The sequence below is a fragment of the Stomoxys calcitrans genome, chromosome 1 (genome assembly GCF_963082655.1).
Source record: "Stomoxys calcitrans chromosome 1, idStoCalc2.1, whole genome shotgun sequence".
In the NCBI taxonomy this organism is placed as follows: Eukaryota; Metazoa; Arthropoda; class Insecta; order Diptera; family Muscidae; genus Stomoxys; species Stomoxys calcitrans.
Window position 1 is genome coordinate 46,664,686 of NC_081552.1, and position 13,018 is coordinate 46,677,703.

Sequence of the window (13,018 nt, forward strand, 5' to 3'; positions counted from 1 at the left end):
TGGCTTTTTTGGGCCTTAAACCCTAAATCGGAGGATCGGTCTATATGGCAGCTATATCCAAATCTGAACCGATCTGGGCCAAATTGACGAAGGATGTCGAAGGGCCTAACACAACTCACTGCCCCAAATTTCAGGAAAATCGGATAATAAATGTGGCTTTTATGGGCCTAAGACCCTAAATCGGCGGATCGGTCTATATGGGGGCTATATCAAGATATAATCCGATATAGCTCATCTTCGAACTTAACCTGCTTATGGACAAAAAAAAGCATCTGCGCAAAATTTCAGGTGAATATCTCTATTTTTAAAGACTATAGCGTGATTGCAAAAGACAGATGGACAGACGGACGGACATGTCTAGATCGTCTTAGATTTTTACGCTGATCAAGAATATATATACTTTATAGGGTCGGAAATGGATATTTCGATGTGTTGCAAACGGAATGACAAAATGAATACACCCCCATCCTTCGGTGGTGGGTATAAAAATCGGTTCAGATCAAGTTGTAGTTCCGTATATATCGCGCATCCGAAATGTTTTTTTAAGGCTGTAGAGGCCATAATTTTAGTCCGATATTTAGTAGCTCCCATATACATATATCTTTCATTTGGTATGGCCTTTTAGGGCAGTAGTAGCCACAATTTTGGTCCTATCGTAAAAAAAATTTGCAAGGTTCTATTCGCTATTTCAATAGTTATGCACAATTAATATTTGATTAGATTTTGACATAGGTTCTATGCATTAAAATAAGTAGGTGGAATCGTTTTCAACTCATTCAAGCATGATTTCCTGAATATAGTGAAACTTTAGAATATGAACCATGCACATATTTTCTAGTTACAGTAGGTATACTGGAAAACTTTTCTAGCAACGACATAAACAATTTTGTTGCTCGATATTCAGATGAATTTCTTGATAAAATTTCTATGATTGTCCTATATAATCAAGTTGGCGATGATATGAAAGTTTGCAAATTTTAAAATATATGTCAATATAATTAGCCTTAATGAGAAACATTTTCTGTCTACCCTTGCCACTTCTTTGAATGGAATGAATATTAAATTTTAATGAGGTTGCTCACATTAAAATCGTTTTATAATTACCATTCATATAGAACAAAACAAAATTAACACACAACCATAGAGCAATATAATAACATTGATATACAAAAATAAATTATTTGAAGTTTTGCATATAGCCATTGGATGGGTAAAAGTGTTAGTTTGCGAAATATTGTAAATCAAAAAGAAATTTAAAATGACAAAAAATTTTGCAAAATTTTTGTTATTTGTAATGTATTTAAATCAGTTTAAATATATTTTTGCAGCTCGACCAAAGGTATGTTTTATTAATGAAAAGAACCTTTCCTTTTTCAGAATCTAAATTGGTTTCGATTTTTTGAAATGCATTCTACTATTTCCAATATAAATACCCACCACCAGAGGATGGGGGCGTGCAAATGAGCCATATCGGTTCAAATTTATTTATATTTGCTATATAAAGCAATCTACCGATTTCATTTTGAGGGCCTTTAAAGGCCCCAATTATTGTCCGATTGAGCTGAACTGTTCTGTTATGACTTCCAAAAATCGTTCCAAATATGGTTTGAATCGGTCTAAAACTTTGATATATATAAAACGGTCTGACAATTTGAGTTCTTGAGCCTCTAGGAGCCATAATTGTTGTACGATTGAACTAAAATTTGGCACGTAGTTTTCTGATACGACTCTTAACAATCGAGCCAAGTATAGTCCGAATCGGTCTATAACCTCATATAGCTTCCATAAAAACCGAACTAACAACTTGATTTCTTGAGCCCCTAGAAGACCCAATTGTTGTCCGATTGAGCCAAAATTTCGCACATAGTGTTCTGTTATGACTCCCAGCAATCCGTATCAAGTATGGTCTAAATGGGTTTGTAATTAAAAATTTTTGCAGAATCCATGGTGGTGGGTTCCCAAGATTTGGCCCGGCCGAACTTAGCACGTTTTTACTTGTTTTCTTTACTACAGTCCAGAATTCTACTTTTCCAATCGGCCGAAACCGCTGTCAATGAAGAATATGCCAGCAAATATGACTTTAATATATCCTCAGATCATAGTTCATTTAATTGTGAAATGGTTTTCATCCAGGACATAATTGATTCGTATTGCATGAAACTGGTTATTGATTTCAAGTCACCCAAGATGAATAACTTTCGCAGCTTATTTAACTATGACGTCAATATTTGCGAAATTTTGGGCGTGAAAGGAAATCCAGGGCTAAATCTATTGTCAACTTGGATGCAAAATACTTACAAGCATAACACTATGCCAAGTTCATGTTCAATTCGGCAGGTAAGTTAAACAAAACTCACATAGACTAAACCAGTAAGGAAAGGCAAAAGTCGGGTGGTGCGCTCTTTAAAATACCCTACACATACCCAATAAGTACAAAGTGGCAGGTATATCTAGTTCTGAACCAATTTTGATGGACCTCGGCGTATGTTTTCGGATGGGTTATTAAACATCCATTGTGCTCTTCTCTCAAATACCATTTATTTAAACTCATTTTGCAATTGGTCTGAGGAGAGTTTACAGGATGAGGCGTCCCCCAAACACATGGCCCCAAGATTGGTTACCAAATTCATTTTCTAATCTCAAATATCTTTCATTTGAGCCACATATTGGCATGGTCGAAAAATTTTTACACTAAGGGAGTGTTTTGGAGAAGGGGTGATGCCCAAAATACAGAGTCCTACATTTGGGTACCAAATTCGTATTCTAATCCCACATACTTTTATTTGAGCACCATAATGTGATGGTCAGTCAAAAATTGCTGTTGGGTAATTTGGTAAAGGGGTAGACCTGCGGAAAATTGGTCCTGAAAGTGGGTATCAATTCTTGCTCTACCCCCCAATTCCTTTCATTTAAGCCCCACAATGACATGATCGGTAAATATGCCCGATTTAGGGGTGTTTTTGGCAGTGGAGTGGTCCCCCAAACACTAAGCCCGGAAAATATATCAGCAACGTGCTCTATTCTCATATATTTGAACCCCATATTGCCATTGAATATCAAATTCGTTTTCAAATTTCAAATATGATTCACTTAAACCCCTTATGGAAACAGCCAGCAAATATGTCCGCTTTGGGGTATGGGCCCTAAAAACTATGAAAATCGAGCTCCACTGTTTTGACAACCCAAATTGTCTTGGTGAGCAAATACGTCCTACTTGAGGGTTGTTATGGTGGTGGGACGTTCCCTAGACAGTTGGTCCCGAATGTTGATGTCAGATTCATGGTCTACTCCCAAATATCCTTCATTTGGGCTCTATTTTTCCATAGTCGGCAACATGTCCGGTTTGGGAAGTGTTTTGAGGGATGGGACTGCTACTCAGTGACTTGGTATTGAAATTTTATATCAGATTCGTTTTCTACTCTAAAATACCTCTTATTTGAACCTCATATTGCAATATCAGCAAATACTTCCTATTTGGATGGTGTAATGAGGGTGGGGTGGCCCCATAGACACTTTTCCTGAACATTGATATCAGATTTGTGCTTTACTTTCAAAGACCTTTCATTTGAGTCCCATATTGCTATGGTCGTAACTTTGTCTTCTTTGGGGTATGTTCTCGGGGATGGTCGGTCCCCCAAACACTTGGTCCCACATCTGGATATCAGATTTGTTTTCTAAACTCAAATACCTTTTATTTAAGCCCCATATTGCCATGGTCAGTAAATATGTCCTTTTTTGGGGGGATGTTTTGGAGAAAATTTGTTCCAAATTTGGATAACAGATTCGTATTTTACTCGCAAATACCTTTCATTTGAGTTCCATATTGCCATGGTATATAAATATGACCGATTTAGGGGTGTTTTGGGGATTAGGATGGTACCCCAAACACTTGGTCCGACAATTGGATATCAGATACGTTTTCTAATCTGCAGTACCTTTCATTTGAGTCCCATATTGGCGTGATTGGTGTATTGGTTGATTGATTGGATTTGGGGTGTAATTTGATTACCAAATTTATGTTTGTGGGATACTATAAGACTGCACACAAAATTTCACTTAAATCGCACCACCCATCTCCGAGATCTGGCGTTTCTGAAAATTAGAGTAAGGAGGAAGGTCCGCCTTTAGATATAAAAAAAATGTAAAAAACAAATCCTTTCTGCGAAATTTTTTCGAGAATTGGTTAACAAATTACCATTTTATTTGGTTATTACTGCAAATCGGACGAACATATATAAGGGAGCTATACCCAAACCTGAACCGATTTTTTCAAAATTTAATAGGCTTTGTCTCTACGCCTTCTGGTTGTAACAAATAAATGCACTAAGTTATAATACCCTGTACCACAGTAGAGGTGTAGGTCATAAAAATCTCGTCATAATACAATAAAAAATGCATCATATATGGACCCATAACAGCTATATCTAAATATAGTCCGATCTCCACCATATTCAAGAAGGCTATGAAAATGTCTAAAGCATTTCATTGCATTAATGAACAGGTTTGTCGAGAAACCTAACACTACTCGCTATACCAAATTTCAGCGAAATTGGACACTAAATGCGACTATTGTGAACACAAGTGCAAAAATGTAAAATTACCCCATGAACATTCCATTAAGGAACAGGGGCAAACTTCTCACATATCAATTAGTGCAGTCCGATAAAAGTTTAAGCTCAATGATAAGGGGCCTCCTTTTTATAGCCGAGTCCGAACGGCGTGCCGCAGTGCGACTCCTCTTTGGAGAGAAGTTTTACATGGCATAGTACCTCACAAATGTTGCCAGCGTTAGGAGGGGAAAACCACAGATGAAATTTTTTTCTGATGGTCTCGCCAGGATTCGAACCAAGGCATTCAGCGTCATAAGCGGACATGCTAACCTCTGCGCTACGGTTGCCTTCTATTGCCCTATTGTGAACACAAAACTAAACATTAAGAGATAGGTTTATATGGCAGCTATATCGAAATATAGACCGATCTCAGACCATGCCCAGTACGAATGTCTTACGCAACTTATTGTGCCTAATTCCAGCAAAATCGGTTCATAAATTCATCTTTTATGGATCCAAAAACCTAAATCGAAAGATCGGTACATATGGCAGCTATATCCAAATCTGAAGCTATCTGGGCCATATAGGAGCCTTAAATCACACGCAATTCCAAATTTCAACGAAATCGGGCAGTAAATGCGCCTAGTTAGGGCCTAATATCTTAAATCAAGAGATCGGTCTATTTGGCAGCTATATCCAAATCCGAACCAATCTGGGCGGTATTGAACAATCATGTCGAGAGGCTTCACACAACCCATTGTCCCACACATTCTTCGGTGGTAGACTGACCATTTCAATGTAGTCTAATTATTATACCCACTACCATAGGAAAAGGGGTATATTAATTAATTCATTCCGTTTGCAACACATAGAAATATGCAATATCGTAAAATTCTAAGCGATTTAACGATGTCCGTGAGTCTGTCCGTCCGTCCGTCCATCCGTCTGTTGTAATCACTTTATAGCCTTCAAAAATTAAGATATTGAGCTGAAATTGGGCATAGATACGTTTTTTGCTGCACGCAGGTTAAGTTCTGGAACGACAAAATTGGACCATATGTGGATATAGCTACCATATAGACCGATCTGTCGATAAAGGGTCTAAAGCCCATACAAGCTTTATTTATTACCCGATTTTGCTGATATATAAAAGAGTGAGTTATTTTAGGCCTCCCGACATTCGAACTAAATAGGGTTCATATTGGACCATACTTCGATATAGCTGCCATAGACCTATCTGCCGATTAAGAGTCTGAAGCCCACAAAAGCTGCAACTATTATCCGATTTCGCTGAAACTTAAAACAGTGAGTGGTATTAAGTCTCCCAATATCTGACCCAAATATGGTTTAGATCGGACTATATTTAAATATAGCTCCCATATAGACCGATCTTCAGATTAAGGGTTTAAAGTCCATAAAGCTATATTTATTTACCGATTTCGTTGAAGTTTTAAATAGTGCGTTGTTTTAAGCCACCCGACAACCGATCCAAATATGATCCAGAGCAGACTATATAGATACAGCTGCCATATAGACCGATGTTGCAATTTAGGGTCTTAATCCCATAAAAAGCCAATCGGCTGATTTCCTGAAACTGTTACTTGTATAAGAGTTCTCGGGACCTGAATAAAAATATGATCCAGATTTGTATATAACTAGGGATATGGTAGTGGAGTTTTCATTAGCTCGAGAAGTCAAGACCCAAGATCGTATGGTAACACAATATATCAACACATGGTCGGTCCATGTTTGGCCCATTAACAATCCCAACCCACCTACATTAGTAGAAAGTATTTGTGCAAAATTTCGAGTGCCTAGCTTTACTTATTCGAAAGTTGGCGTGCCTTCGACAGACAGATAGATAGATAGACGGACGGACATGGCGAAATTGTCTCAGAATATCAAGCCCTTCCAGGAAATATATACCTTGTTTGGTCTCAGATCAATATTTCCGTGCGTTACAAATGGAATGACTAAATTAGTATATATCCACCATCCTATGGTGAAGGGTATGACAAGTAAAAACTGGCTAAGTTCGGGCGTGCGGAACTTTGGATACCCACCATCATAGATAACTTAACCATCCTATTTTATAACAACTCCACTACCATATCCATAGTAATACGCAAATGAGGGCTGGTCGGGATCATATTTGATTCAGGTCCCGAGAAGTCTTATACAAGTCACAGTTTCAGCGAAATTGGGCAACAAATCCTTTTTTATGGGATTAAGACCCTAAATTGGATGATTGGTCTATATATCAGCTAGTTCTAAAAAAAGTCTGATCAGGACCATATGATGGTCGGACTAGGGGAGGCTTAATATAACTGTGCTGATGCAAGTCATAGCAGAACACTACGTGCAAAATTTCATCCCAATCGGAAAAAATTACGACTTCCATCGGCTCAAGAAATCAAACTGGGAGATCGGTTTATATGGGAACTGTATCCAAATCTGAACCGATATGACCCATTTGTAATACCCAACGATCTACATCGATATAAAATATCTGTGCAAAATTTCAAGCTGCTACCTTTACGTGTTCGACCGCTATCGTGATTCCGACAGAACGAAGGACACGGCTATATCAAATCAGAATATCGAGACGATCCAGAATATATTGGGTTGCCCAAAATGTAATTGTGGATTTTTCATATAGTCGGCGTTGACAAATTTTTTCACAGCTTGTGACTCTGTAATTACATTCTTTCTTCTGTCAGTTATCAGCTGTTACTTTTAGATTGGTTTAGAAAAAAAGTGTAAAAAAAGTATATTTGATTAAAGTTCATTCTCAGTTTTATTAAAAATGCATTTACTTTCTTTTAAAAAATCCGCAATTACTTTTTGGGCAACTCTATATATTCTTGATCGTCTCGTCTTTCTCAGTCAATTTAGCCATGTCCGTCCGTCTGACGAAATCACGATAGAGGTCGAATGCGTAAAGCTAGCCGCATGAGATTTTGCACAGTTAATTACAATAGAGGTCGAATGCGTAAAGCTATCCGCTTGAGATTTTGCACAGATAATTAATACCAATGTAGATCGTTGGGGATTTCATATAAACCCATCCCATATAAACCGATCTCTCGATTTGAGACCTTGAGCCCCTGGAAGCCTCAATTTTTTCCGATTTGACTGAAATTTTGCACGTAGTGTTCCATTATGACATCCAACAACTGCGCCGAGTACGGTCCAAATTGGTTTATAACCTGATATAGTTCCCTTATAAACCGATCTAACGATTAGACTTCCTGAGCCCGCAATTTTTGTCCGATCTGGCTCAAATTTCGCATGTGGTGTTCCGTTATGGCTTCCGACAAGTTTGTTAAGTACGGTTAAAATCGGTCTATAACCTGATATAGCTCCCATATAAAAAGATCTTGAGCCCTTACAAGCCGGAAATTTTTTCCAATTTGACTGAATTGTTTTGTTATGATATCCAACAAATGTGCCAAGTATGGTTCAAATCGGTCCTTAACCTTATATAGCTGTCATATAAACCGATCTTGGGCCTTGACTTCTTGAGCCTCTAGAGTGCGCAATTCTTACCCAATTGGGATGAAATTTTGCACGAAGTGTTTTGTTATGATATCCAACAACTGTACCAAGTATTGTTCACATCGGTCCATAACCTGATATACCTGCCATATAAACGGATCTTGGGTCTTGACTTCTTGAGCCTCTTGAGTGCGCAATTCTTATCCGATTTGAATGAAATTTTGCACTACGTGTTTTGTTGTGATATCCAACAACTGTGCCAAGTATGGGTCAAATCAGTCTATAACCTGACATAGCTCCCATGTAAACCTGTCTCTCGATCACCCTTGTTCGGTTCCTAGAAACTTTAATTTTTGCTGGTTTGACAGAAGTTTGGTATGTAGAAACAGGTAAAAGCGTGAAACAGGTATAAGTTCGGCCGGGTCGAATCTTATATACCCTCCACCATGGAGCGCATTTGTCAGTTCTTTTCCCGGCATCTCTTCTTAGGCAAAAAATGATATAAGAAAAGAAAGAAAGAAAAATCTGCTATTAGAGCGATATCAAGATATGATCCGGTTTAGACCACAATTAAATTATATGTTGGAGACCTGTGTAAAATGTCAGCCAATTCGAACAAAAATTGTGCCCTTTGGGGGCTCAAAAATTAAAATAGACCGATTCAGACCATAATAAATTCGTATGTTGATGGTCATGAGAGGATCCGTCGTACAAAAAATTTTCAAGACCCAAGATCGGTTTATATGGCAGCTACATCAGGTTATGGACCGATTTGACCCATACTTGGCACAGTTGTTGGATATCACAACAAAACACGTGGTGCAAAATTTCATTCTAATAGGATAAGAATTGCGCACTCTAGAGCCTCAAGAAGTCAAGACCCAAGATCGGGTTATATGACAGCTATACCAGGTAATGGCCTGAATTGAACCATACTTAGCACAGTTGTTAGAAGTGATACTAAAACACTATGTGCGAAATTTCAGTCTTGTCGGATGAGAATTGCGCCCTCTAGAGGCTCAAGAAGTCAAGACCCAATATCGGTTTATATAGCAGCTATATCAGGTTATATACCGATTTGAACCATTCTTGGCACAGTTGTTGGATATCATAACAAAACACGTAGTGCAAAATTTCATTCAAATCGGATAAGAATTGCGCACTCAAGAGGCTCAAGAAGTCAAGACCCAAGATCCGTTTATATGGCAGGTATATCAGGTTATGGACCGATGTGAACAATACTTGGTACAGTTGTTGGATATCATAACAAAACACTTCGTGCAAAATTTCATCCCAATTGGGTAAGAATTGCGCACTCTAGAGGCTCAAGAAGTCAAGGCCCAAGATCGGTTTATATGACAGCTATATAAGGTTAAGGACCGATTTGAACCATACTTGGCACATTTGTTGGATATCATAACAAAACAATTCAGTCAAATTGGAAAAAATTTCCGGCTTGTAAGGGCTCAAGATCTTTTTATATGGGAGCTATATCAGGTTATAGACCGATTTTAACCGTACTTAACAAACTTGTCGGAAGCCATAACGGAACACCACATGCGAAATTTGAGCCAGATCGGACAAAAATTGCGGGCTCAGGAAGTCTAATCGTTAGATCGGTTTACTTGGCACAGTTGTTGGATATTATAACAAAACACTTCGTGCAAAATTTCATTCCAATCGGATAAGAATTGCGCCTTCTAGAGGCTCAAGAAGTCAAGACCCAAGATCGGTGTATATGACAGTTATATAAGGTTAAGGACCGATTTGAACCATACTTGGCACAGTTGTTGGATATCATAACAAAACAAGTCGTGCAAAATTTCATTCCAATCGGATAAGAATTGCGCACTCTAGAGGCTCAAGAAGTCAAGACCCAAGATCGGTTTATATGGCAGCTATATCAGGTTATGAACCGATGTAAACCATACTTGGCACAATTGTTGGATATAATAACGAAACACGTCGTGCAAAATTTCATTCCAATCGGATAAGAATTGCGCACTCTAGAGGCTCAGGAAGTCAAGACCCAAGATCGGTTTATATGGCAGCTATATCAGGTTATGAACCGATTTAAACCATACTTGGCACAATTGTTGGATATAATAACGAAACACGTCGTGCAAAATTTCATTCCAATCGGATAAGAATTGCGCACTCTAGAGGCTCAAGAAGTCAAGACCCAAGATCGGTTTATATGGCAGCTATATCAAAACATGGACCGATATGGCCCATTTACAATACCAACCGACCTACGCTGATAAGAAGTATTTGTGCAAAATTTCAAGCGGCTAGCTTTATTCCTTCGGAAGTTAGCGTGCTTTCGACAGACAGACGGTCGGACGGACGGACGGACGGACAGACGAACGGACGGACGGACGGACGGACAGACGGACGGACATGGCTAGATCGACATAAAATTTCACGACGATCAAGAATATATATACTTTATAGGGTCTCAGACGAATATTTCGAGTAGTTACAATCAGAATGACGAAATTAGTATACCCCCCATTTTATGGTGGAGGGTATAAAAATTATGACCTACAACTTAATTTATTTGTATAAAATTTTAGCAGAACCCATGGTGGTGGGTTCTCAAAATTCGGCCCGGCCTAACTTAGCACGCTTTTATTGTTTATGACTCATTCAATTGTCGACATTTTTTTCTTTTAGGGCTCCTATGGCTTGCAAGATTTCAAAGTGGATAAAAACAGCATTCCAGCTTTTGCCATGAATGGCATGTATCGCATAAAAGTTGGTAATTTCATAAAAGGCTCTACTGACAATATCAATCTGTTAAATTTAACTTTAATTGTTGAAGTAAAAACGAAATGAAAAAAAACTTAAGTTTGCTTGAGATAAAAAGAAATTAAAATCAAAGTTGTCTAAATCGTCAATGGATTGTGTTCTGAAGTTAAAGTTTGTAAATATTTTTATAATTCATAAGAAAAAAATGTTTTTGATCCAAATGCAAATTGTTTTAATTTTATGTGTGAGTTCAAATAAGTTAATCTTTTATGTTGATCGGCTTCTGATTAGTCTTTCTCAATGTATTTGATATAATGGGCAACTAGTAACATCTGATACCCGATTAACTTTTTTCACGTTGCACAGTGGGTTAGAATCGAAAAAAAACTATTAAAGAATCTTCCGTTTGAAAACGTATAGGAATTATTTTTCAAATTTTGTATTTTTACAGCTTAAGTGTTAACGAGATTATATGAAAATATCCAAGGCATTTATGGTCCAAGCGCCTTCTGACATGCCCCTTGGATGGAGACACCGGAACCTTTGAATAATGACGTTGATCGAAGGGTAATAATTACGGAATTTATGGGGAAAGAATCCTTGAGGAGCTTCAAACCATTAAGTCACCCGGAACTGATGGAATATTTCCGCCGTTACTATAAAAGGAGGCCGACTATCTGGCGCCTCATCTGGCCACTATTTTGGCAACGTGCCTAGGACTTGAATATACTCCGAAAGCATGGCAGGATGCAAGGCTTACTACTTATACCCAAGCCTGGCAAGCAAGTTATACATCCTTTCTACTCAAAACCATGGAACGTATGGACACCATGATAAAGAGTGGGACATCCAGCGATCTGCTCAGAAACAAACAGCATGCCTATGTCAAGGGAAGGTCGGTGGGGCCTGCCCTGCACGAGGTTGTGCATTAAATAGAAGAATCCTTAGCGGTTTGCCTTGACATCGAGGGGGCTTTTAACAATGTGCAGACCGACACACTGATCCAATCCTTAGACCAGTACCTACCTCGCCCACTCCCTTAACTCGGACTGCGTCGACCCGAAAGGCTTCGGGTTAACCAAGTTTATTGGCCTTCATCGCAAAATCGTCAGACCTTTCATTTCCTCTCACACCGTTATGGCCCGGCACCCAAACGATGCGGATTTTCCTATCCTCAGAGAAGGCGTTAATCTCCTTCTTACACTGCAAGACTGTTCGTGACCTTACTCGATGTTCTCGCGTTAGCACCACACCACTTCACGCAATCTGTGATCGCCCGGATCTCCGCCTGCAGGACCGCATCATGGTCAGGCAGTCTAAAACAGATCTCAGTCCCACTCTGTCCTGTAGCTTTGTTCCATTCATGTAACATGGTCTTCCAGATGACAATACTAGGGTTCCGTCAATCCAAGACTGCGCCGATGGCAGCATCGCCTCGCACTCGACTTTGAGGTTCATCATAGGTATCCGAGCGGAAACCTCTTCCCTTCCTTTCAGGTTTCCTACCGTCGCCTCGATTATACCGCGATGGTATGAGCTCCTCTTATGGCAAGACAACATTTTCTATGAACCTGTTATATAGTCCTAATATTGCACTTATTCTCCATAGCAGTCCACCAAACTACTGAGGCGTATGTAATTATTGGTCTAATCACTCTCCTGTAGAGCCAGTGGACTATCTTCGGATTTAAGCCCCATTTCGAGCCTACGGCCCGTCTACATAGTGCCCAACATCTGTGAGTCTTCTCAGTCGCTCCTGAATGTGACACTTCCAATTCAGTTTCCTGTCCAAGATCACACCTAAGTATTTGACCTTGTCGGATATCGAAATTGTCTTATTGAGGTAACGTGGTGCGTTAAATTAGCCCACCTTCGTCTTCCTCGTGAATAGTCATATTTCAGTCTTCTCTGGATTACCATTGAGACCTCTGGGTCTAGCCCAGTCATATGCCATATGCAAGACCCTTTCCCTTATAAATATTATAACATCATCTGCGTAGCAGACCACCGTAGCGCAGAGGTTAGCATGTCCGTCTAAGACGCTGAACGCCTGGGTTCGAATCCTGGCGAGACCATCAGAAAAAATTTTCAACGGTGGTTTTCCCCTCCTAATGCTGGCAACATTTGTGAGGTACTATGCCATGTAAAACTTCTTTCGAAAGAGGTGTCGCACTGCGGCACGCCGTTCGGACTCGGCTATAAAAAGGAAGCCCCTTATC

The 13,018-nt window shown here is 39.2% G+C and overlaps 1 protein-coding gene across 1 annotated transcript; it reads left to right on the forward strand.

Moving 5' to 3' along the window:
* The first annotated feature begins 2,118 nt into the window (after positions 1-2,118).
* Positions 2,119-10,886, forward strand: LOC131995823 (uncharacterized). The gene is made up of 2 exons (XM_059364985.1): positions 2,119-2,337; positions 10,725-10,886. The coding sequence occupies exons 1-2, from the start codon at positions 2,119-2,121 to the stop codon at positions 10,884-10,886; spliced, it is 381 nt and encodes a 126-aa protein (XP_059220968.1).
* Positions 10,887-13,018: the final 2,132 nt, after the last annotated feature.

Coding starts and splice junctions, on each gene's coding strand:
- LOC131995823 (XM_059364985.1), top strand. CDS start 2,119: ATGGTTTTCATCCAGGACATAATTGATTCGTATTGCATGAAACTGGTT. Junction 2,338..10,724: donor GTTCATGTTCAATTCGGCAG/GTAAGTTAAACA, acceptor TTTTTCTTTTAG/GGCTCCTATGGCTTGCAAGA.